The 26,651-nt window shown below is 38.0% G+C and overlaps 1 protein-coding gene across 8 annotated transcripts in view; it reads right to left on the bottom strand.

The window, feature by feature from the left end:
- Positions 1–7,587: 7,587 nt before the first annotated feature.
- Positions 7,588–26,651, bottom strand: part of pecam1b (platelet and endothelial cell adhesion molecule 1b) — a 36,244-nt gene continuing 17,180 nt past the window's right edge. Inside the window, exons 9-16 of one of the 8 annotated variants that reach the window (XM_057844752.1) lie at positions 20,407–20,508; positions 20,261–20,291; positions 14,958–15,037; positions 13,269–13,322; positions 11,029–11,118; positions 10,533–10,589; positions 8,352–8,374; positions 7,588–7,836 (exon numbers count right to left, since the gene is read on the bottom strand). In XM_057844752.1, the coding sequence (XP_057700735.1) occupies positions 7,735–7,836; positions 8,352–8,374; positions 10,533–10,589; positions 11,029–11,118; positions 13,269–13,322; positions 14,958–15,037; positions 20,261–20,291; positions 20,407–20,508 (539 nt within the window). In that variant the 3' untranslated portion in view covers positions 7,588–7,734. Of the gene's footprint in view, positions 7,837–8,351; positions 8,375–10,532; positions 10,590–11,028; positions 11,119–13,268; positions 13,323–14,019; positions 14,568–14,957; positions 15,038–20,260; positions 20,292–20,355; positions 20,509–26,651 lie in introns of those variants that run through there. The other 7 variants (XM_057844753.1, XR_009064283.1, XM_057844754.1 and 4 more) reach the window with 7 other exon arrangements.

The following is a 26,651-nucleotide window of genomic DNA, read 5'->3' as shown; positions in this document are numbered from 1 at the left end:
CACTGTGCACTCTGCTTCTCCTCTTTGTCCGCTCTACACAAGTGTGTGCGGCCAGAGCACAATTTTTTTTCTCAGAAATCAATCCACGGATCAGATGTGTGCTAAACCGAAGACGTCGATCCGAACGGATTTCGGACCAATCATGATCCGTTGCACCACTAGTGTGTATATATTGTATATGTTAATATAATCTATGTTCAAATATTGCAATTTAAATTTGCTATTAAATCCAGACATTTGTTCTGGAAGTTCTCAAAATGTTTCTTTAGGAGTTTTTGAAAACAAAGGTTTGAGTCGAACCGTGTATCACCTGAACCAATCCACATGAAATTTAGTACAAGTCAATACAGATTTATTTGGCATGGATCATTTAGCCTATCAATGAATTAGGTTCATATTGGTGAGAAATGTAGCCCTGACCCCCGTTCACCCAATCTGTTTGGTCTTATTAATGTCCCAGCCCAGCAAAAAGTGTACATGCAGGTTTTGGTGCTATATTGTCCCTACCAATGTCATACCTGTCAACCTGAGGCAGTTGGCAATCTTCCAAATAGCGACGTTTGCCATTAGAAATTGGTGACGAATCTTACAACGTCGTATATAGCGTGCAATATGAAAAAATAAAAAACTCCATTTTTAAAATAATATGAATTTATTGGTAATATTGTAACATATAAACTGGTGCAATCAAAGAACAATATCTTCAGCTACATCATGATTAGTAACATTTAACAGTGACTTTTCTTATAATTGTATGTAGCACTTTTGGCAATTTGTATCATGTCTTTTGATGGCTGCACTTCATGGCACTTCAGCTCGCAATTTAGTTCGACTTAAAGGTAGTTCGTTAGTGTGTCCAATTATAAGAGTATAATTACAAAAAGTTCAGTTGATAAAATTAACTTACCGATTTCTTTTGCTAATTCTGAGAAGTTATCAGCAATAGTTGCGGGCAAATTGTTTTGGCAACAAATTGATAGAATGAAATCTCCGCTTTCGTCACCTTTCGTTCTGCAGACTTCACCTTTATGACTAGTGTTGTTAATCTTACTTTTAAAAAGTAATTAATTGCAGTTACAAATTACTTCTCCCAAAAAGTTATTTAGTAACTCAGTTACCTGAATGTAAGAGTAATTAGTTACTTGGCAAAGTAACTGATGTTACCTTTCATGTTTTTTTTTTCATTTTTTCATAAAAAAAAACAAAAAACAAACAAACAAATAAATAAATAAATAACATAGTAACCTTTGCTATGTTTGGAAGTCATTTAATGTTGTGAATCAACCGTTAAAGTTGTTAAAATTGCTCCCGTTTTTGCATTAGTTCCCTTCTGTCTACTTTTGACGTGAAAGTTTTAAAACTGTTTCATCATTTAAAGATAAATTCAAGTCAAGATTTTTAAGGAGTATTTTAGATAAAAAAGTTACTTAGGTTAGCTAGGAAGGTTCACTACAACAGAGCCTTTCTGAGAAGTCTGCTACTTTAAAATGGAGGCTGTTTACCAACGCCGCCGAGTCTGTCATTTCGCATGTATTTCTATATGCATGTGATATCTAGGCGTGGATTGTAGGCTGTCGGCTACAGACAGGAAATATTGGAGCCACCTAGCCTAGCATCGTGTTTGAAACAGCTTCACAACAAACACTCTTCTCTCTCCGTGTCCCTGACTTTTCTCGCGTCATTCAACCAACGTAACGCATAGTAACGTACATTGTCTCGTTGCCAAAATGGTGACAAAATCGGAACGGAGAAAAAAAAAGGTAATGCACGAATAACGTACAGATTTTGAACGAACGGTGTACACATTTAAAAATCAGTGCTCACTTGTACAAATTTCGCCGAAACCGTACAACTTGACTGGTATGCAATGTTGAGACCAAACCTACGCCCTTGTGGAAACTAATTCAAATAAGAGCATCCCAACACATAAATATAGTACTCTACACTATTCATTACACTGGGGAACACAATTTTGTTATTTTAGGACTAAAAGAAGTTTTTAACCAACTTTTTGGAGCATAATCCAGAACTGATTTCAGCTTTTCCCTATTACATCAAGTGTTTGATATCCATTTTCAAAAAAACAAACAAACAAACAAACAAACAAACAAACCGTACTTTAGGTCTTAGGAGACAAAAACATTTATTATGTACAACTCAGTGGAAAGAACTTGTTTGATAATTAAAAAAAAAAAAAAAAAAAAAAGGTTGAATTTTTTTTTTATGGATATTAGTGGAGAAACATGTCAATAATAGCCAGTCTTTCCAGGAAGTGGCCACCTGACATGCAGGCAGACATTTTATCAATGCCAAAGCCACGAACAGTTTTGAATTCCGCACCCTAAAATGTAAAAAGAAAAAAATCTAAAACAACTGTCAGACCTAACACAACAGAATAAATTTGTGCCCAATATAACTGAGATACTTTCGAAATTAGAAACTACTGTAAAAAGGCAACAACACAAAAAGTGTAATTTGTTCGATTTACTTTATAAAGTTAATGGTGGACGACATGAAGAACTGTTGTCATAAAGTGTTACTTTAGCCCCAAGGGCATTTCTAGAAGAGAAGCGCCTAAAACAAAAAACTAGACAATTGGTAAACAAAGATATAAAAATATTGGACTACCAACCAACGACCAACTTGAGTTGACTTCTGCTGTTTCGAACCTGAAGTTTGGATTCTTTACGTGCATGACTAACTAATATACTGTACATGTGTATGTTTCATTATATTCTCAAAACACATTAGTAAAACTATAAATTTTTTGTGTTCTGCTGTGTTTGTGTCTAAAACTATTAAATAATTGCTTATACGGGAATGAACAATGTTTTGTTTGAATGTTTGCCTTATTAGAGTTTTCCCAGTTGGTCGTAATTGTTGTTAAATACTCATCGCTGTGAAGTTTTGAATAAATGCGTGAATCACCTGAGAAGCAGTTCATCTGGTACTGTCAGTGCCTACATCCTGGTCAGTTGTTTAATTTAGTGTCACATGAGGAAACTGAGGGGAAAACAGCATCTGTGCAGGGACAACAATACAGGAATGATAACATAATGCTTACTATATCTGCTATCCAAACTGAATAGATGAAAACTTGTTTTTACAAGGCAGGGCTAAAATAAGCAGCAACTTGTACAACTGGTCTGGATTCCCTTTGAATATTATTGTTGCTAATAACAATTTATAAAGTAGTCAAAAATGATTCTAAGTGAACATCTACATTATGCAGGTTTCAATGATGACATAGGCAACAGCTAGATGTGTTTATCTTACTGTGTACTTTATATAGACAATGTTCAAACAGCAGGTAATGCGCAAATCAGATTTTTGTTTTGTTTTGTTATATCCAATCTATCCTTACCGTTCAGACTGCCATTTTCATTAAGGAATGCATTGGTGCACTTTATTTTCATACATATACAGTTAGATGCACAAAGAGTAAATTTATCCTTATGGATTGAAAGCACCCTTATATTAGCTCAAAAGGTGTATGAAGGGAAAATGACAAACAGCATATGTAGTGCTGTTTAAAATACCTCAGTGATGTCACTTCACTTAAGTTAATGGTATTTTTTTAAATAAGCTTGTTGGCAGAGTTGCAATGAGGCAGACAATGTTATGTGTTCAGCGCTGTCACCATGCCAACATTCAGTGCTGGCCCATGTTGCCCTTGAAGAACTGGAAAAAAGAACAATCATTTGCATCAAACCCTGAATATGAGTTTTTAATCTCAATATTGGTTCATTATATCACGTGTTACATACTTCATGTTTTATTCATTCTGTTCAAAATTGAAAAAGACATGCATACAGTCATGCAAAATGAGGCATCAAGAGATAGTACCATCAGGGACAGCCCTTGTGACTTTGGCAGGTGTAAAAGCATTCCTATGTACTATTTGTTTGATATTCCTGAATCCTACATGCACCTTGAAGCTAGGCAAACGATGAGTCTTGACGCAGGAGACAATTTTGTTTTCTAACTTTGTAATGACGCTGTAATCGGCTCCTGATCTGCTGATGCTGGTCAAAAACACTGTCTCGCTTCCACATCAGCTGGATTCATCTAACTGATGAACCTGGAACCATGCTCCTTTGAACTGCTTACTTAACCCCTTCAGACCCACATTTTTTCTGCTGGGCAAAAAAATAATCTGTGCTGATTTTTACTCCACTCCAACACCAGAACAAAGTGCAATTTTTGGGGTCAGGGATATTTCATGCTTTCATTGGTTATTTTTAATGTTAATGTGTTTTAATGATGAATGAGCACTTTACAATATCCATTTTGAAGTTGTGTTTGGTCAGCCATTTTCAAAGAGCCAAAAATAACAAAGAGGGCGTGCCACACCTCATGATTTGATTTCAATGGGTAAAGTTTCATCCAATCATCTCCCAGAAGTGGCAATAGTAACTAAGTTCAGTGTATTTATTGGTTTAAAGACGCGAACGTGTCATGTCCTTCAGCAGCATGCTTAGCCCTGAAGGGGTTAAAAGCATGTTCCTTCCTCCCTATGACTAATCGCGTGACATAGCTCAAATGTGCTTCTACAAGTGCATTTTGAGGGATGTCGAAATGGCATCAAAAGGTTGTACTTAAAACAAAAAACAATGACACAGGCTCCAAAGTAAAGTTCCCACTATAATAAAAACGATGCTCTTCAAGAGTACTGTTTGTACTGATACAGAGGTCGTTTCCCAATTGAGTTTGCATAATTAACAGAAAGCAATAGTTATTTCCTAGTAGTAGCAGTGGCCGCACAAGCCACCAACTGGTATTTGGTTAGGAATGGATTAGTTGATTCTGAAAAAGAGATTTGAAGCAGAGCAGAAATATTGTGTTATCAATATTCAACACACGTTCATTATATAAAGAGACCAATGAGCTTCACATACAGTATTCTGAAAAGCATATTCAACCAAAAACACCACAAATGAATGCTTTTATTCTTTGGCTGCCGGGTACAGCAAAACAATATACACTAATGAATGCGCATACTTTTGGGCATTAAACTGCCTGTGTTCACTCCCTGCCAACAGAATAGAACATTAGTATTTATAGTAATGTCCATCTGTTTGTGGATAACGTTATGCACTATTTAAAAAAGGTAATTGAAGATTTAAGACACTCATGTTAATGAAATAGAAACAGAGCCAACCACAAGAAGAAGCTAAGGAAACTCCAGGGTAATTTCATTTGCATGACTTGCCTGACAAGAAAACAATTTGATTATTGTTTTATGCATGCTTACATATTTTTAATCAATATTTTATTTATTCTGTTCAGAAAGATGCAAAATGATAATGTCCGACGTGACCCGCCTGATGCTGGTTGTTCAAAAATATTTGCCATATTAAAATGAAAAATAAATGTAACATAAGCCTACAACTTGTAAAGCTGAAAACAAACAAACAAACAAACAGACAAACAAACAAACAAACAAACAAACAAACAAACAAACAAACAAACAAACAAACAAAAGAAAACAGCAGCAACAACAACAGACTTCATTACATGTAGAAAGTACATACTAGTACTGTACTGTACTTTTTTATTATGCACAGTAAAATACTATAATATTGTTCTACCACAAGGTGACGCTGCAGACTGCATACGATGAAGAGAGGCTTGCCAAAACGTTGCCTATTTTCTTATAAAGTATAAAAGAAATAGAAATACTTTGGTATGGGAATTACAATTAAGATTACAAAATGTTTATGAAGTATTGACCAACAGATACCAACAGTTGTTTTTACACTCAATATTCATATTAATATTACTAGGCCTACCCAAAATGATTAAAATGTGTAGGTACAGATTGACTGTTTCAGCATAAAATACAGAAATTTTGGTAGTTTCGAATCAAGACTAGTAAGTTTTAAATGATTTTTTCGCACTTTGTCCCTCTATGTTTTTGACCGATTTGCCATATGTGTCTTTGGAATGTGGAATTCAATCAGATCAGAATGCCTGGAAGAAACCCAAGCAGATGCAGGAAGACCATATGGACTTCAAAAGCTGAGATTTGAACATGCAATCTCTGAACTGTGAGCCAGAACATGTCAACACAGTGCCACCCATACATGCAGCTATGTTCTTAAAACCTTTTAATTCATGAATAAAAGAAAAAGTATCTGAGTCAGAAAGAGCATCATCAGACTAATTGCTCTAGTGGACTCAAGGTAAAATTTCTCTTCTATTATTCCCCCCCCCCCGGGTCAAGTTTGCGTTTGTGCCAATGCTAAATGCATGTATGTATGAACAAGATGTTTACTGAGATAAACCTACCAATTCTGTCCGAAAATGATGTCCCTGGTGCCAAATTCACTGGTAAAGATGTGGAAGAACATACAAATGTTCAATTCAAGAGATGGCTTGACTGTCGAGGGCTGAAAAAGACGGGAAAAAGAGCCGACCTGATCCAGAGGTAGCTTTTTTATTAACACTTTTTTCTTGAATGCATTGCCTTAAGCCACCGACAATGACATTCTCCTGTTTCAACAATCTGTCTTTTCCCACTATATGCCCTGTCTTTCTTATATATTATATCCTCTGGTTGTCTTACGTCTCTGACCGTTCTTGGGGGTAATTTACATTGCTATATTTGTGTAGCGATCGCAAATGCTACTCAGTGACAGCCAACGAACACTTTTAATTTTTTTAATAATAACAAATCTTAATTTTATAATTTATTTACACTTCCCCCTTAATAAAGTTATTATTTATTTATTTATTTATTTATTTTTAAACAAAAGAAAAGGAAACAACAGTCGCAGTCAGATACCATTTTAATTTTTTTCAGGTCATTCATTGTCAGACAGGAGCAGCATGGCAAAACGCCACGCTAAAAAATAAGTAAAATACCAAAATGGCTTACCTCTTCGTCCTCTGTAGGACCATGGCCCCCAACAAAATGTTTACTGCATATGAAGGTGAATGGCTTCACCTTGCTGGCGTTAAACTGGTCATTTGGACGTCCGCACAAGTTGATCCAATTTTTTCCTTTTTTTCTTTTTTTTGGCTTCGGGAAACGTATGAAGCGTGGAAGTTACATGTTCCATATAGGCTGAATACAGTACAAACTCATCGGATGCCTCGGTTTTCTCTTCCTTCATATGTCGTAATGTCTAGAGTCGTTTCTACAAGTTCCATAGCAGCAGTGTTTACTCGGCTAGTTCTTTTTTGAAAGATTACCGGCAGAAAACAAGCAGTAAAACCATGAGTTGTATGCAAGGGCCTGTCTATGCTGACCCTGTTCCGGGTTACGATAGCGACGCCACGGTCAAAAAATACCATTCGTGCGGTACGCTATTGAAACCTTTTTTGACAAAGCTCATTGTTACCATCGCATCGCAATAAATATCCAAAATAGAATGGAAATGGAAATAATAACAGAAATAATGAATATACAGTTTACTCCTTGGCTGCCATTGAGTGCGATGGACGTTAAATCAATTTTGACTGGGAGTGCCAGCAGTAATCATTCACTGAGTTAATGGTTCAATTCACGTAGCAAGGAAACGGATCTTAAAGATGTTTCATATTGTTGCTACATCTGGACACCAAACAATGAAAAAACAGCAAAAATGACACATGCCTTTATTAAAGAGAAAATATTTACAGCAGTCATTAATGTTGCTGATTGAAATGTCAGTTGGGTTGCAAGAGGCACTCGGTGCTTTCACGACAAGAGAGAGCGGCGGGAATAGTGTCAGATAAAGTTTCATCTGGCTAATCCACTGGAACGGGTAGATCCTGGCAGTCAGTGTGCTCAACTGGATAGTGATTCATCTCATGTTGTTCTACATTGAGATCAGCATACTCCACAGAACCCTACAGACACAGGGCAACATTTGGCATTATGGTATGATCATATTAGCACCATGACGCACAGGAATAACCTTCTGTATATGGATTAATTACTATTACAACAAATTATTAGTGTGCCATCGGGGTGTTAGGTCATGTTGGTTAAGAACACAAACAATTAAGTTGAGTTGGGCCTCAAGGTAATTTTACTGAGGCGCAGTGCTGATCTTGGGGTTGATAAGGAAGGAAAGCCAAGCCCAGGCGGCTTTGTTCTTGTCTGGAAACTTTGACCGCGATTTCCCTTTTGCAGTGGATCATCAGCCTGCTTAGGGATACTTAAACAGGGAAGGGCTGAAGCAGGCCATGCATGCAACGGTATGTAGAAAGTAAGTTAAGAAAAAAAAAGAAAAGAAAAAGAAACATAGTGACATGGAATTCATATTACTGTCATGTCATCGTTGTTGTTGTTGCTGTTGTTGCACCAAATAAAATATACTATTTTGTGTCATTCTGTGCAGTTGTGATTGCAGTAAACTCACATAACCAGGGGGGTCATCAGCACCTGCAGAGAAAAGGGTCACAGGTTAGGTTTACTGCACGTGTCACATTTACTCATCGGCTGACATCAGAGGTAATCATGATGAGTCACTTCACAGAAGCGTAGACACGGCTGACCTTGATGACTCACTGTTGTTTCACTAACGAGAAGCAAACAGATGCCATTTACGTCTACTGCTGTCAATTTATTCCACAGTCTTACAAGAATACAACAGTTTTTAGTCACAGTTGGACAGGAAGTCTTCGTACACAGAGGGATGCTTGACAGCATCCAGCATCTGGCTGCCTTTCCAATAACAGGAAGTTCCTCCCAGCAGTAACAGGATACAGTCAGTTTGGTTACTTTGGGTAAACTTGTCCAACCTTCAGTGGTTAAAAACGCTAATTGATTTTGTGTAAACTTTGAACTACAGTTGTTAATAACCTTTTTCTAACAAATATACTAGGTGATAAACCATTACGATGCAATGTGTTACCAACTGTTTTCCTGGTGACTGAGGTACGAGAAGCCTTCAGAACATTAACATCCTGAAATTCTTGCCATGTACTTTTACTTCTTCATATAGTATAGAATTCATGGGGGCTGCCCCCTTATCTTTTACATTCCTGGAGCTCCAGAACAAGGAAAATTTATAGTGTGTTTGTGTGTCTTCCATTTGCAAATAATGGCACGGATCAATAGTTGACACCTTTTAATGAAGCCTTGTGCATATCTACAAGTTGTCTGTGGTATCTTTTGACAGCTCTTTAGGATGTACACAGATTTCGAGGTATGATAACGACCCCAATGAACAGGTGTGGGTTATACAGATGATGTGTTAATTAATGTTAATTCATTGATTTTGCACAGCTGTGTGCCATATGCACATCAGCCAATCTGTGGCAGGCAGAATTCTTCATGACTTGTAAGAGTTCAAATACCATATTCTCAGACTGTAAGCAACAAAATTTTCATATCTCACTTTGAACCCTACAGCTTATTTATGGATTTTTACAGGATTTATTCATCTCCTTTTGCTAGCGGCTCGTAATGTTATAGCGACTTTGCCCCATTGGGTGATTTCAGACTCTACCTAGTGTGACTGTTCTGTTTTCCAACAACACTCCGAGTACTGATGCATGTTCTTTTATCAAACAACACTGATAGTGTAGCAGCATGCTCCACATTGTTGTGCATTGTCAAACACAAATTTAACATCGTTTCCTACTAATACTGTTATCATTCCCAAGGCTACGTTTGTGAGAGTCAGACAGTTTGTGAGAAGTTATTTACATGATCATGTAGACTTTTTGTCAAGAGAAGGCCCTTAGTTTTATAATTATATAGTTATATTGTTTTATTATTATGTTAATATTTAAGGCTAACCATGGGGTGGTTAGATATACTGTATTTTGAAAGAAAGGATATCCACTATTTGTTACAAGATGGCTCTCTGTTGCGAGCACCGACAAAATTGACTTCATCAAAAACTCTGGAGATTTTATGGAAAAATGGGGCTCCAAAGGAAGAATAATTAGTTTCTAATTTATTAAGCCTTTTCTGTCATTGATCGGGTGGATTTGTGTCCAAAATAGGGTCTGCTATCACAATAATGTCACTTGCAACAGTATTTCATATCACATTTAAGTCCTTTTGTGGCATCAGGCTGGCTAAAAACGCCAGTGGGACTGTGACAGCTTGGCTCCCTTGACAGTCAGCTTCATATAAATGACAACGATGCAGTCTGATATGTTGATAATGTCAATTTGCTTGACAAAAAGATATCTGATCAGTCAAATCTTTTCTTTGTTACATCTTTCTTGGTAATATCCCATATTAAAATATGGATATCTGTGGCTTATTGTCAGGTGCGGCTGATATGTATATTTCTTCTCAATTCTTATTAAATTTGGCGTACGTGGATGGTCTGACACGCTTGATAATATGGAATCTACGATGCTTATTTTGCGCAAGGAAAAACAACATTTTATGATTGTATATTTTGTGTCAATAAATCATTTTTTATTAACTGATAATCTACCAATTACCATAACCAATGGACAGTCCTCATATGGAGAGAGTTAATTTCATTGTAAAAATGAGTCAACGCGCAAACTCATTTTAAAAAGTACAATGCCCATTGCATTCACGCAAGAACACTTTTAGAGAATATTCAACCTACCATGTGGGGAATTCTGGAGCTCGCTGTAGACTGTTTCTGTGCCTTTCCTCAGTGGTGCTGTTGAAAATTCACATATTATCCTGTTTTCTCATCAAAAGGCAAATGCTTCAAAGGTCAAGATTAGCATCAGAGAAGTATCATTGACCTAAACACCAAAATAGATTGAGGTCACATTCTGCAATTTTGAACTCATAAAACATTAATGAAACACTGCCGCATATCAGAGACTAGTGCAGCAATTAGCTCAACCCTTCCTGTTTATAGCATCTATAACTATTCTGGAAAGCCTAACAGTTATCTCAGCAGTTCTAACTACCTGGAGATGTCTTGATTAGGGGTAATTAGGCCCCTCCTAGGAAGTGTTGCTCTCTTATCAAATAAGGAGATGGTATTTTGGTTACAGGAAGATATAAAAAGGAGGAGAAATTAATGTGTAGACTATCCAAGGGAAAAAAATAAAACCTCAGAAGGGTAGTCAGGGACGGAGTAGCTTTACCTCTGGATATGTCTGTTGGTTGAGGATGCACCACCTCAGTGTACTCCACGTCTGGCTCATTGGACACCATGCTGCTCTCCTCGTCGTTGGCTGGAATAGAACATGAATCAAGTCAAGTCATTAATGAAAGGCCTTCTCTGCTCGCCTAAACACTATCAAAGGCAATTAGCTATGTTTACAGCCTGCCCTCACATTCGTTGCATGAGATTGTGCTTGTTCATTACCAACAGTCATACACTACAACCTGATGTGGCTTTTTATATCAGTATCATTCCCCCCCCAGTGTATTAAATTTGGTACGTGCCTTCTTTGTGCTGGAACCCAAATTTCGGTAACACTTTATAATTACTATCCGTTATAACTAGTTAATAGAGCATTATTAAACTGTTAATAAATGATTTATTGTTAATTTGTGAAGTGTTTGTTAACAGTTTGTTAAGAATTTATAATGATGCCTTATAGATTGTTGATATGTCATAAATAAACTAATGGTTAATGAGTAATAAATGGCTTGTAAGCTGTATGTCAATATAACCAGTGTTGTTAATGTTACTTTAAAAAGTAATTAATTAGAGTTACAAATTTATTCTCCCAAAAAGTAATTGAGTTAGTAACTTTGTTATCTGAATGTAGGAGTAATTAGTTACTTGGCAAAATAATTGGTGTTACTTTTAATGGTTTTTTGTTGTTGTCCCCCCCCCCCCCCCCCCCCTCAAAAAAAATACATAGGTCTCATTATGTGAAGTTCAAAGGGTTTTTGGGACAATAGGCCCTAGCCCAATTCTTTACCCTAAACTTAACTAGACACAGGGGTATTGTGGATATTGTGATAACTAGATAGTAACCTTTGCTATGTTTGGAAGTCATTTAATGTTGTGAATTAACCGTTCAACTTGTTAAAATTGCGTTATTGCATTAGTTCCCTTCCGTCTACTTTTGACATGTGAAAGACTGTTTCATCATTTAAAGATAGAAAGTAAAGATTTTGCTGATTTAGGAGTATTTTAGATAAAAAGTTGCTTAAGTTCGCTAGGAAGGTTCTCGACAACAGTGCCTTCCTGAGAAGTCTACTGCTTTAAGATGGCAGCTGTTTACTAATGCCGATTAGTCTATCATTTCGCATCTAGTTTTCTACAGACGTTTTAATGCCACCGAGTCTGTCATTTCGCATCTAGTTCTATATACATGTTATATCTACCGTAGCATCAAGTGGGCGTAGTTTGTAGGCTGTCTGCTGCAGTCAGTGCAGTGAGGTTTATTGGAGCCACCTAGCATCGTGTTTACAATGACATCACAGAGGCTCTCTCCGTGTCTCTCTAACTTTTCTCGCGTCATTCAACCAACGTAGTAACGCATAGTAACGCACACCTTTACATCCTCAGTAATTGTAATGGCGTTGCAAAGATGAGAAAAGTAATTAATTAGATTAGTCACTATTGAAAAAAAATAACGGCGTTAACGCCGTTATAACGCCGTTATTAACAACATTGTATATAACTACCTTATAAATTTGTAATACACAATTAAGCAGCTATTAGTAGCTTACTAACTAATGATTTATTAAGTATCAGTTGATAGTTTATTTGTTAATGGAACGTTAATCTGAAGTTGCAACTACTCCTCATTTCTTAACTGTTAGTAAATGAAGAATAAGTGCTACTTTAGAATATTCTCCCAATAGCAAACATAAGCTTATAACTATACTCAATATATTAACTCACACTTTACAGAGCAGTTGTTAATAGTTTGCTAACCATCGACTAAACTTTAAAGAACAGCAAATAGGTTGAACAAGTTCAAGGTACAGAAATTAGATGTGATATTTAAAATCTCAAATTTTTGTACCTCAAAATTGTTCCCCCTCTAGGCCTTTCTATGTGCTGTATTTTACCAAAGAAACACCAAAGATAAAATATTGAACATTTTTTTAAATGCATAGAAACACACATACTGAGCCATCAAATGGCAGAACAACAAAATACTACCACAAACCCATGAGTTTGTGACACTTTTTGTGTTAAACCCAGGATAAACTGAGTTTATGAGAGGCATATAATGTAAATTTATCACAGCAAACTGTTAACAAACAGGTAACAAGTCAACAATTAATCATTTATTAACAGTTTAGTAATGATGTATTAACTAATTATAACTGATAGTTATTATAAAGTATTCCCCAAACTTCTTAAAGCTTTAGTCGGGCTTTTGTGACCGTAGTGGACTGACATCATCATGCTTACCTGTTTGAGGTGGCCGCTCGCTCCACACGCTGATGTCTACTCTCTCCACTTTACCTGCAAAGACAAAAATAAAGCACAATGAGAGAGTAAGCATAATTAGACAGAAAATTCAAGAGTATATGACAATTTAAAAGTTCAAGTTACAGAGCAAATGCAGCCTGCATGCTGAGGATTCATTTAGCTTTGCATAATGTGGCTAAAAAAATAGAAACACTGTATTATAGTATATTTGCATTTAAAGCAAAACTACTTGGCTGTATTCAGCTCATTTAAAAATATTTCAGATATTAATGTACCCATAAAACAGTAAAGCAAGTTCAGCAAATTATTATTTTGTTTTGTAATTTTACCAGCTCACCAGGTGTCATTGAGATCCATTAGCACATTCAATTATGGTTACAAAACTACATTGCCTATCCCCAGCTGGTAATGTAATCTCACGTTGTTTAAATAAGGGTTATGAGATTAATTTCCTCTGCATGCTACGCACATTCGAACCAACAAAAGATGTTTTGTGTCAACATAGGAAGTTTCTCGCAGACTCCATTGTTTCACTTTGGTAAAGGAAGTCACTGTAGTGCATTCCTTTTTGGGAAATTCATCAAATTAGTCTTAGGAGTGTTGGTTGTCTTGCTTTGGCTCTGTGCATACAATCTTACATAGTGAAAAAAAAAAAACATTTAGAAGCATTTTTACAATTAACAATATGCAGTAGCTGCATGCAGCAAAATGAATGGGGATGACACGAATCTAAATCGAACCAATTTATTTATTCTAAAAGAATTTGAGCAATTCAAGGAATCAACCAACATATATACACACATTTCCTCTGATGTTGATAAAAGGAATTCAACATTGACGCGAAAAACATACAAAGCAGTCTCAAAAACATGCACTCGTTCACACAAAGAAGCAGAGGACATAGACAGTGATGTTAAATATAAATATAAAAAGAAAAACAAAGGCCATCTAGATTGCAGGGGGAGGGGAGAGGGAGCAGCAGGAGGCGAGTCATTTCTCTTCATCACATCCCTCTATGTAGAAAATTGTCAGAGAAAAAATAACAACCCCCCCCCCTTTTTTAAATTTTTTTTTTTTTTTTTTTGTGTTTCTTGAAACAATTTTTTAAAAGTTTGTTTTCAAAGAGTCTCCCCGCCCCTTGCAAAGCAGGGCATCTCTACACTGTGGCTGGGATACTGAAGCTGCTCCTGTTGCTGATGTCAGTGGGAAGCGACACCGCGCTAGCTCGTGTCCCATTGGTCACCCTCCCCTCCATGCCATCATAGTGTGGCACTCCGTCTGGAACAAGATGATAAATGGGTACTCTAAACAGTTTGCAACACTTGACAATGTCATTCACTAGTATTCAGTTTTAAAGCAGCTATTTTCTGCTTTTCAGGTCACCATCCCAACAATAATTCCTGTTTTGGTTGCCTCGGGAATACACAAAGAGCGACAATGTACATGCAGCATGTCAACGGCTAAACACTCTCTCATGTAACAGGATACCAACAACAAAACAGATGTTTATGTTAAACAGAGGCAGTCAGGTTACAACAATATGACCCCTGCATGCATATTAGAACATAGATGATGGAATGAGGATGGATCACAATGGCTACCACATATAACATGCTATGAAATGAAGACAGCCGGTGGGACACAAGAAAAAGTAAAAAAACTATCTACCTGGGGCTGCATTATTAACCTCTGTGTCACGGGTTAGACTCACTGTTAAAGAGTCATCTGATTTAGGGCTCGAAGGCTTTCTGAGAAATGGTGAGAATAAAGTCAACTGGACGGAATCTAACAAATGTCAGGTTATCTGAAGCCTAAAAAATGTCAAGAACAATACTACAGATTTGGTGTGTTGAGGTCAACTTGTGTCAGTTTAAAGTTTCAAGTAAGTTTCTTCTTCAATGACACATACAACGTGTCTTTGCATAACAAAAACAATAAAACTATGGACTCCCACTACTGTGCAAAAGAAGCATTCTTGTATATTTTACGTCGGACCCATAAAATGCGTCGAGGCTTTGAAAATCAAGCAAGTACCACCAAAGAGGATAATTGTTCTATAGCCTGATTTTAAGAGGATTTTCTTTTCTTAATAACAGCTGTTTTAATGGTTGAAAAAAATAATTTAGATTGCATAATGGAATATGTAACTCCTACGAGCAAATGGGCTCATACTGGAAAGAATGGCTGTCTCTCAATGGACTTACAGTGGAATGAAAAAGTATCCGAACCTTTTTGAATTTGTCACATTTCTCCATACAATCACCATCAAATGTGATCTGATCTTTGTCATAATCACACAGATGAAAAAACAGTGTCTGCTTTAACAAAAAACGCCCAAACAGGTTTTCATATTTTAATAAGGGTAACATGCAAACAATGAAAGAAGGGGGGGGGGGGATAAGTAAGTGATCCCTCTGCCTAAGGGGACTTAAAGTGCTTGTGACACGAAAAAGCATGTTTATTTCATAATACACGCGGTATTTTATGCTCCTGAATGATATGGATCGCTTGGATGTGTGTGGAAGCGATCGCTATATTTATTTAGTTTTTTGAATCCCGCGCCAGGAAAATGAGTGACTTCCGGCTTCGGTCTCGCATTGAGGAGGAGGGCGCTGTGACGTGTACGGTAGAAGACGTCCTCTTCACGCTACAGTGTACTGTTGTGTATGAGGACGAAGGATTCAGCTGATTTTGCGGATTAATACTTTTATTTTTTGCATCACGCCAGCCAAACGGCTGCAGAAAAATCATTCTGTATGCGGGAGAGGCGTATGCGCCTTTTTGGAGTTTCAAAAGGTTCCCATTCACCGTGGATATTTACTGTGGGACCATTGGACTTACAAGGAAGTGAGTAAATATCTTGTTTTGTATTATGTCAAATACGAATACAGTGATTACAAAGTAAACACTATAAAATTCCTTTAAATAAAGGACTACTTACGTTTGATCATTGATAGGCATGTAAAAAGCTGTCCTCATGCCCATTAGCAGTTAGCTGTTAGCACGTTAGCTGCACTACAATTCCAGCCACCCTCCTTCAGCGAACGAACTGTAAATTGCTCTCCGCCGGGCGGTTTGCCGATCCGCAAAGAAACTCGACAACCGGGTCGTCATGTCAAATAATCCAGGCTAGTTATGTGTGATTTTCCACTTCGAAGACTTTGAAACATCCCTCGGTTCGGGTTAGCATGTCGGCTAGCTGTTGCTCCTTCTGGTCTGTTTACATTCTCCGAAGACGGGGAAGGGAAATGACATATGTCCGATTTAGGTGTCATAAAATATCGTTCGGGAGGTGTGACAGTAAAGGTAAAGTCGACTGTTTTGACCATTATGGAGTAATTTTGCCATGTCGTCTTGAATAAATGGATTTTTATTATTTTATATTCCAGTTAGCACAAGATTGTTATTTGTCATGACCATGCCATTTATTTAGCAATTGGGGAAAGTACTTGGGTAAAAAGAATATCCTGTAAAAATATTGAAGTAAAGAGACAGAAACAATGACATTTTGCCGCTCTCTTCGTCGCGTTTTCCTCATTGTGAATAGTTCCCCCTCGATGGGCTGACTGGTCCTTCTCAAGCCATTTATATAGCTATTGGGGAAAAATTCTTGGATAAAAAGAATATCCTGTAAAAATATTGGTAGTAGAGAGACTGAAACAATGACATTTTGCAGCTGTCTTCGTCGCGTTTTCCTCGTTCTGAACAATTCCCCCTCAATGGGCTGAATAGTAAAACCGATGAGCCTAGTCTACCGCTGACGTCATCCACCTGTTGGGGACGCTAAAGCCCTATAATTGTAGGCGTGGCTAACCGGCAGATTAAAAGACTAATTTCTCGTCATCTGCGCTTTGCTAAATTGTTGTATATAGTCGAATCGTCTCAAAATATGATTCGAATTCACATAATAATGCCATGTAAGACTTTTTTTCTGGTGTCGTATGCTCTTTAAAGAGCAATTGAAACCAAGTTTTACCAAATAAACTAAGTCAGGTGTGTGCCCAATCACTGATGAGTGGTTTAAAGCTGCCCTGCCCACTTTAAAACACACGCCTGGTTAGAATTGTCTTGATGAGAGGCATTGTTTGATGTGCATCATGGCTCGGTCATAAGAGCTGTCTGAAGACATGCGATCAAGGCTTGTTGATTTGTATAAAGTTGGGAAAGGATAAAAAAACATCTCTAAAAGTCTGGATGTTCATGAATTGACAGTCAGAGAAGTCTACAAATGGAGAAAGTTTGGCACTGTTGATTCTCGCCCAAGGAATGGCCGTCCACCAAAGATGACGCCAAGAGTTCAGCGCAGAATACTCATAGAGTTAAAAAAAGAACCTGAGAGTGTCTGTTAAAGACTTACAGAAATCACTGGCACAATCCAATATCTATGTGCACACATCAACTATACTAGTATGTAAAACTATGGCCAAGAATGGTGCTCATGGGAGGACTCCACAGAGGAAGCCACTGCTGTCTTAAAAAAAGACATTGTTGCTCATTTAATGTTCACAAAAAGGCAATTGGACACTCCACAAAAGTTTTGGCAAAGTATTTTGTGGACTGATGAAACCAAAGATGAATTGTTTGGGAGCAACACACAACATCATGTGTGAAGGAAAAATGGAACAGCTTACCAACATCAACACCTCATCCCCACAGTGAAGCATGGTGGAGGGAGCATCATAATGTTTGGCTGTTTTGGTGCCTCAGGGCCTGGACAACTTGCAATCATTAATGGAAGAATGAATTCAAAAGTTCAAGATGTTTTGCAAGAAACCCTGAGGTCGTCTGTAAGACAGTCGAAACTAAAAAGAGGATGGATGATGCAACAAGACAATGATCCAAAACACAGAAGTAAATCAACTTCAGAATGGTTTCAGAAGAACAAAATACACGTTCTGGAGTGGCCAAGTCAAAGTCCACCCTTGAACCCCATTGAGATGCTTTGGCATGACCTAAAGACAGCGATTCATGCCAGACATCCCAGGAATCTGACTGAACTACAGCAGTTTTGTAGAGAAGAATGGGTCAAGATAAGTCCTGACCGATGTGCCAGACTGATCTGCAGCTACAGGAAGCGTCTGACTGAAGTGATTGCTGCCAAAGGGGGGGGGGGGGGGGGCACAAAGTATTAAATGTGATGTTTCACGTTTTCCCCCTTCTGTCATTGTTTGTATACTATCCTCATTAAATTATGAAAACCTATAAATGTTTGGGTGGTTTTAGTTAAAGCAGACACTGGTTTTTTCATCTCTGTGATTTTGACAAAGATCAGATCACATTTGAAGGTGATTTTATGCAGAAATGTTAGGCATTCCAAAAGGTTCAGATACTTTTTCATACCACTGTAATTGAGCATAACAACAAGGACGGCATTGAAGCTTGTTTTGATTCCATGATGACATCTTGGGTGATCTAATCACAATTGGACAGCTCTGTGTAGTTTTATTTATTTGTTTTTTTTGGCAAGGGATGACAAAATATTTTATTTTTTAAATTTCTGGCATTAAAAACCAAACCAAAACAAAACAAAAAAAATAATCCTATTAAGACCTGGCGTCCACATCATATTTATGGGGCATGTAGCCCACATGCAATGTCCACAAATTTGGGTGTCAGGCCTCAATTAAAATTACACATTGACATATAAAACGATCACTCATTACTGTATATTTTTGATATTACTATTTAACATACTTTTGTCAGAAATACACTCTGGTTATGCCCCTCCAAAAACACTCTAAGGTTGATTTCTATTTTAGAATTTCATGGCACTTAACACATTACCTGCCATTGACAATAATAGACGTGAAATTAATTTAAACTGGGAGGAATGGCTGAGAATGCTCGCGTTCCAGTACTATTGAAGATGGTAGATGTCCAATTTCTATGAACTTGGAAGGATGGCAAAAATCAATTTTGACTTGGTAGGGCGAATGAATGAATAGCAAATGAGCATTCACTCATTGGCCCCTCCCAATCCAAATGGCAGCCAATTAAGTTAAATGTGTGCCCTATAAAGGGTTAAGATGCTATAGGCTTAGCTCACCTTTGAAGGATGAAGAAAATGATTGCATTAAAAAAGGGAAAATCACATTTGGAAGCAGGTTTTTAGGTAATACATTGGAGTTGTGGATGTAATTAATATGAAAAAGTTACTGTAGTATACCTTACGGAAATATTTCCTTCTGCTGATCACAAGCAAGCAAGCTCGTTCTCAAAAATATCACCATCATGTGACAATCTTCAAATTTGTTTTAGACAGCCTGATCTTCCTTGCCAGTTTGCACAATGGGAGGAAGTGGAAGCATTATCTAGACATAATATCCAGTCTGTGTTTTGCACTCATAAAAAGTGTACAAAGAATAGGGATGCATTTTTTTGTAGTCAGGATTTGGGGTTCCTCTTGATTTTTAATTCAATTATGAGTGAAATGATCTTAAAATCTGATATATTTAGTTTAGAGTACTTTTGACAGGCAGAACCCAGCAATAGACCTCTAGCCAAAAACTCTGAAGTGTTGAAATAAAATCAAATGTGCATCAACAAAAAAATGTAATAGTGTGGTTTTGTAATGTTTTTATCCCGGTATTTAAAAAAAAATCCTATTTCATAAAATTGCAGTTTGTTATTAGTGCTATAGCTCATGTTGCAAGTGGAAAGTTTTGAAATGGTTCATCTTCTTCTTTTCTGTCTTTCTCCCTTTTTTATTTTTTAACATCACAATACCCCTTACAATGGTTACAAACCATAACAATTTCATTACAGATTGTATCTTGATGCATTTCGTGTGTTGTCACGCCTGTATTCCGAGCTGTCCATTGACTGGGTCACCCAAGATGAAACCTTTTGTCTAGAGATCTGGCATCGGCCCTTATCATCCCAGCCAATTTAACAATACACATCCACTATGACTAGCGCAGCTATACATCATCCGTCACATTGAGAGGAAGCAAGTAGTGGAGCCAACTCACACTGACAATTCAGCAGCTGCTTCCCTTTTACCTACAATAAGAGAGGAGATGTGAGAAAAGCAGAAGAGAGTAGGCGGGAGAAGGTTGCTTCATACATAGTCAAACTAAGGAGGAGTGAGCTGCTGCGGGATCGTAGGTGTCTCTACCTCTCTTGGACCTGAAGCACAGCACAATGACTATCACCACCACCGACAGCACCAGAAGACAGAAGCCCCCGATCACCACCTTCTTCCATAAGGCCAGGCGCACTGCAGAGACAAAGATTAAGAAAATTACGTGTTTTTGGAAAACATAAAAATAAGTGTGCTTCTTGACCATCGCGCAACCTGTATGATAATTAGTGGTGGACTGTGCATGTGGGCCTAAACTTCAGATTTAGCCAATTTAATTTATCTCTTCATACATCGCCATTATCATGTTGTGAATACAGAAACCAACTATATGGTGCGAAATTCCAACATAATAGCATACATATGCCACGCACTTTTTGCGGAGTCAATAAATCTGAAAAACAATAATAAATATGCTATAAAAGATAAACCATTTGATTTTTTTGTAAGCATTGGAACACCAATATATAGCTGAATGGGAATTCTCTGAGATAACTGAGGATGACCCAAAGACATATTTCTACACGTGTGTCCGAGTCACCTGATTTTGACGATCTGCGATTCCATACCTTGGAAATGTAGAAAAATGTACAAGAAGGAAATAAAAGCACATCCAAATGTCTTTTTTTTCCCAATTTGAGCAAAGCTATCCCAACATTATAGCCATATAAAAGGGTTATTAGCAGGGGTGCACATAAGTGGTCCGCATGCGCGCATGCGTACCGGACGTAGACAAACGCGCTGGCCCTCAACGACTTCCATACGAACTTTTGCGTTACGATGTCTGACCACCGTATTTGCGGCGGACACGAGAAAATAACTTCTCAAAATGTCAAAGAGGCAGGCCACACTGAGTAATTACTTCCGTGTTCCCCCACCCCCGTCAAAAGACAGACAGACGACAGAGACGTCACCGGAGCTACCGAAAAAAAGGACTTTTGCTGAAAAGTAGGAGGTACCATGGCTAGAAGCAAATGATGCTCGCACGGAAATGCGGTACAAAATGTGCTGTGAGAATCCCAATGTCGCCGATAAGAGCAGCGCATTTTATGTAGGGTCAAAGAATTTCAGCCATCCAAACTTTGAAAAGCACAAAAAAACAGAGAGCATGTGGCAATTAAGCAAACTATCGATGTCAAACAGGACCCCGCTCTCCCTATGGACAAGTGGCGGAATAAAGGTAATGAACAGCGACATGCACTGACAAACGTGTTTTTGCTCGCATTTTACAAAGCTAAACATGCACGTTCAGTAAGGTCTTATGAGGAGGACATCCCACTTTTAAAAAGGGTTGGAGTTAATGTGGGAGCCGCATAATGCCCTTTATTTTGAATTGGTGCTTTTTATTTCTTTACATTTCACTTCAAAGTAATGGCAATTTTGTTGTGCCAGTTGATGTTAATCAAGCATTAATTGTTAATATAATTAATTAAAGTTAATTGGCTCTAAGTAAAGCTTGTCATAAATTTATCGCATCAGGCGGGTCGGCTCTCAAGTTCAATGAGGACCAAGTCACATCTCCAGGTCCTCCTCTGAGAACCTGGGCAAAAAAATTATGTGCACCCCTGGTTATTAGTAAAGCAGTGGTTAAAAAAAATGCAAATCAGTTGTGCAGCACAAAATACGGTTGCAAACAAATTGCCTTAAAATATATATCTTTAACAGAAATAAACTTAAATTTTAACTTGTTTTCCAATCAAGTTGGTCATCCAGTGTGAAAAATTTGATGAACTTGGTTGTGATATTCTTGACTTTGCTGTCGCTGGACATATTCTTTGTTCGGCAAAGTTTGTAGTTACACACATATGCAGGGGTTGGACAAAATAATGGAAACACCTAACATTTGGCATCATTATCACTGAACATAATTGTTGAAGAATGGCACGAGGAACATTCTAATAGAGTTTTAGCATTTTAGCAGAGTTTGATAAAGCATTTTGTATGGCCAACACAATCCCCAGACTTCAACATTATCGAACATTTATGGTTCGTTTTAAAGATTCAATTAAGACGTCGATTTCCACCGCCATCGTCTTTAAAAGAGTTAGAGGGCATTCTAACTGAAGAATGGCTTAAAATTCCTTTGGAAACAATTCAAAAGTTGTATGGATCAATACCTCGGAGAATTGAGGCTGTAACTGCGCCATATTAAATTAGTTTTTGTTGATTTTTTAGAGGTGTTTCCATTATTTTGTCCAACCCCTGTATACAGGTATATACAGTGGGGTAAATAAGTATTTAGTCAACCACTAAATGTGCAAGTTCTCCCTCTTGAAATATTAGAGAGGCCTGTAATTGTCAACATGGGTAAACCTCAACCATGAGAGACAGAATGTGGAAAAAAAAAAACAGAAAATCACTCTGTTTGATTTTTAAAGAATTTATTTGCAAATCATGGTGGAAAATAAGTATTTGGTCAAAACCAAAAGTTCATCTCAGTACCTTGTTATGTACCCTTTGTTGGCAATAACGGAGGCCAAACGTTTTCTGTAACTCTTCACAAGCTTTTCACACACTGTTGCTGGTATTTTGGCCCATTCCTCCATGCAGATGTCCTCTAGAGCAGTCATGTTTTGGGGCTGTTGTTGGGCAACACGAACTTTCAACTCCCTCCACAGATTTTCTATGGGGTTGAGATCTGGAGACTGGCTAGGCCACTCCAGGACCTTGAAATGCTTCTTACGTAGCCACTCCTTCGTTGCCCTGGCTGTGTGTTTGGGATCATTTTCATGCTGAAAGACCCAGCCACGTCTCATCTTCAATGCCCTTGCTGATGGAAGGAGATTTTCACTCAAAATCTCTCGATACATGGCCCCATTTATTCTTTCCTTTACACAGATCAGTCGTCCTGGTCTCTTTACAGAAAAACAGCCCCAAAGCATGATGTTTCCACCCCAGTGCTTCACAGTGGGTATGGTTTTCTTCGGATGCAATTCAGTATTCTTTCTCCTCCAAACGCGAGAACCTGTGTTTCTACCAAAAAGTCCTATATTGGTTTCATCTGACCATAACACATTCTCCCAGTCCTCTTCTGGATCATCCAATTCTGTCTAGCGAACTGCAGACGGGCCTGGACGTGTACTTTCTTCAGCAGGGGGACACGTCTGGCAGTGCACGATTTGAGTACCTGGCGGTGCATTGGGTTACTGATAGTAGCCTCTGTTACTGTGGTTCCAGCTCTCTGTAGGTCATTCACTAGGTCCCCCCGTGTGGTTCTGGGATTTTCGCTCACCGTTCTTGTTATCATTTTGACGCCACGGGGTGAGATCTTGCATGGAGCCCCAGATCGAGGGAGATTATCAGTGGTCTTGTACGTCTTCCATTTTCTAATAATTGCTCCCACAGTTGATTTCTTTACACCAAGCGTTTTACCTATTGCCGATTCAGTCTTCCCAGCCTGGTGCAGGCCTACAATTTTGTCTCTGGTGTCCTTCGACAGCTCTTTGGTCTTGGCCATAGTGGAGTTTGAAGTGTGACTGACTGAAAATGTGGACAGCTGTCTTTTATACCGATAATGAGTTAAAACAGGTGCCATTAATACAGGTAACGAGTTGAGCCTCGTTAGACCTCGTTAGACCTCGAGAACAAGTTAGACGTCTTTGACAGCCAGAAATCTTGCTTGTTTGTAGGTGACCAAATACTTATTTTCCACTCTAATTTGGAAATAAATTCTTTAAAAATCAAACAATGTGATTTTCTGTTTTTTTCCACATTCTGTCACTCATGGTTGAGGTTAACCCATGTTGACAATTACAGGCCTCTCCAATCTTTTCAAGTAGAATAACTTGCACAATTGGTGGCTGACTAAATACTTATTTGCCCCACTGTATATATAAGTTCACATATAGATCAAGGGCATAGGTTAAGGACATAACACTACCAACTTTTCAGGAAGCTCAAATTGTCCCCACTGACTTTTAAGCAACCTTATTTGCATATAATAATGAGTCCAGTTATATAGCTAATTTTGTCCTATTCAAAATGTACTTATTCCATTTTCTACATTATTTCAAATATTTTTATTTGCAGCAGAGGCAGACATTTTTTCAGATAATCAAACATTAATCATAGTAAAGGTAAATATTATGTATGGAAGTATGTTGATATAATTATTTTCAAATATTGCAATTTAAATTAGCTAATAAAATCCAGACATTTATTCTGGAAGTTTTCAAAATGTTTCTTAAGTAGGTTTTTGAAAACAAAGGTTTGAATTGAACGGTTTATCACCTGACCAATACACATGAAAGTTAGTATAAGTCAATACAGATTTATTTGCATTGATCATTTAGCCTTTCAATTAATTAGATTCCTATTCGTGAGAAATGTAGCCCTGACCCCCGTACTCCCAATCTGTTCGGCCTTATTAATGTCCCGTCCCCAGCAAAAAGTGTACATGCAGGTTAAGCTGTTTTACCGTCCCTACCAATGTTGAGACCAAACCTACGCCCTTGATATACTAGTAGGTACACGCATATAGTATATATGTATATATACTGTATATTTACCGTCATTTTTCGGAGAATAAGGCGCACTTGACTATAAGCCGCCACCCACCAAATTTGACACGAAAACGGCATTTGTTCATAGAAACTTTGAACCAATTGGTTGCAAAGCTTCATGGTGGTTCATTTGTTCTTATGACAGTCTTACGATGCCGCTGTCAAATAAAGTATTATCAGTTAATATATTTTGGTGTAAATATCCCATAATACAGTGAGGACAGCTGCGGCTTATAGTCCTTTGCGGCTTATCTTTGAACAAATGCCGTTTTCGTGTCAAATTTGGTGGGTAGCGGCTAATAGTCAGGTGCGCCTTATCATCCGAAAAATGACGGTATATATATATATAAGTACATACTGTATATGTGTGTATCTATATCAAGGGCGCAGGTTTGGTCTCAATGAAGCGGCAAAGCTTCATTGCTTCAAGAAGCTTCATTTGGTCATCACTGCTCCCTTGGCAGAGACAGTGACCCTCTGCTACCACCTGCTGTTAACACTGTTGTCGTCCAAAATGCCTCCTAGCATGCATTGCAGCACTGCAGATGTAAATAACAATCAAAATTCATGTTCTGTGCTCATTATTTCTTCGGTTACTGTTCCAGTGGTTTCGTTAATTGCAAGTTATGGTATTTAGGAACAATATGACAGTGGCGTCACCATGAGACTGTCGTAAGACTTTCATAAATATAACATGACACAGCCATGAGAATTAATGAATGCCTATGACGGATGTCATTTTGTGTCATCCAGAAAATTATCTCACTTTTGAATGGAATTAAAGTGTTGTCTATTAACCCAAATAAATAAATCAATGAGTCGCAATTACGGTACATACATACATACATACATATGTTGTACTCCTTAAAGACCAAATGTGAAGTAAGGTTGGCCAACCATGTTTTTGAATAATGTCAATGGCTAAACAATTATAAGGATATTTTCGTTATTTTTTTTTTAACGCAACCCTTCCAGATTCTTTGTTTAACCCATTGCAACGCCCTTGACAACGAAAATGCTTTTCTTCGACAATCTTCGGAAATCTTCGGAAATTACGTCACACCGAGAACTGCGAGGGAAGTCCTCCATTCACACAGTATTGTTGCATTACTTCTCGGTAAGATGCCACGGCGGTGTGTGGCGATGTATTGTTCTCAATCTAAAGAAAAGTTGTATGAGTGGCTGAAGGATAGCAGGGCACGTAAATGGACATCTTTTGTTCGCACTAAGCGAATGAATTTCACGCAATTATCGAGTTGTGTTCTCTGCTACAAAGACTTCGAAGATGCCTGCTTCCTCAACCGGTCTGCTTATGATCAAGGATTTGCAAAAAAGTAAGTGTGATTTTTGGATAGATGACTGATGACTTTGTCAAAGCAGAGCTGCCAACTGTTGTGGAACAGTGCTTAATTTGTAAATCATAAGGTGCCGGAACGCAAAGTACATATGACAGCGCAGGGATGACGGCACGTGGACAGGTCCCAGAACATATTGTAATAGCCCGAATAGGGAAATAGAAAGGAGAGGAGTGAATGATGGCTTCCTTCACTTTATTGTGGCAATAGTTAAATAACAAATAACAAAAATAATAGCGAACTGCTGCAACATGCGACCGGCAACTTCGCTCTCACGCCACACTGTTCTCCTCACTTCCCGCTACGTCACCACTCTGCTGTCCGATGGCCCCTTCACGGGCCCGCACACAGTTACGGACATTACATTATGCAGAAAATGGTGCTGAAAACAAAACGCAAATGCCCACTTGCCATGCTGTGGGAC

The sequence above is a fragment of the Corythoichthys intestinalis genome, chromosome 8 (genome assembly GCF_030265065.1).
Source record: "Corythoichthys intestinalis isolate RoL2023-P3 chromosome 8, ASM3026506v1, whole genome shotgun sequence".
In the NCBI taxonomy this organism is placed as follows: Eukaryota; Metazoa; Chordata; class Actinopteri; order Syngnathiformes; family Syngnathidae; genus Corythoichthys; species Corythoichthys intestinalis.
This window is presented reverse-complemented; position numbering and strand designations above follow the sequence as displayed.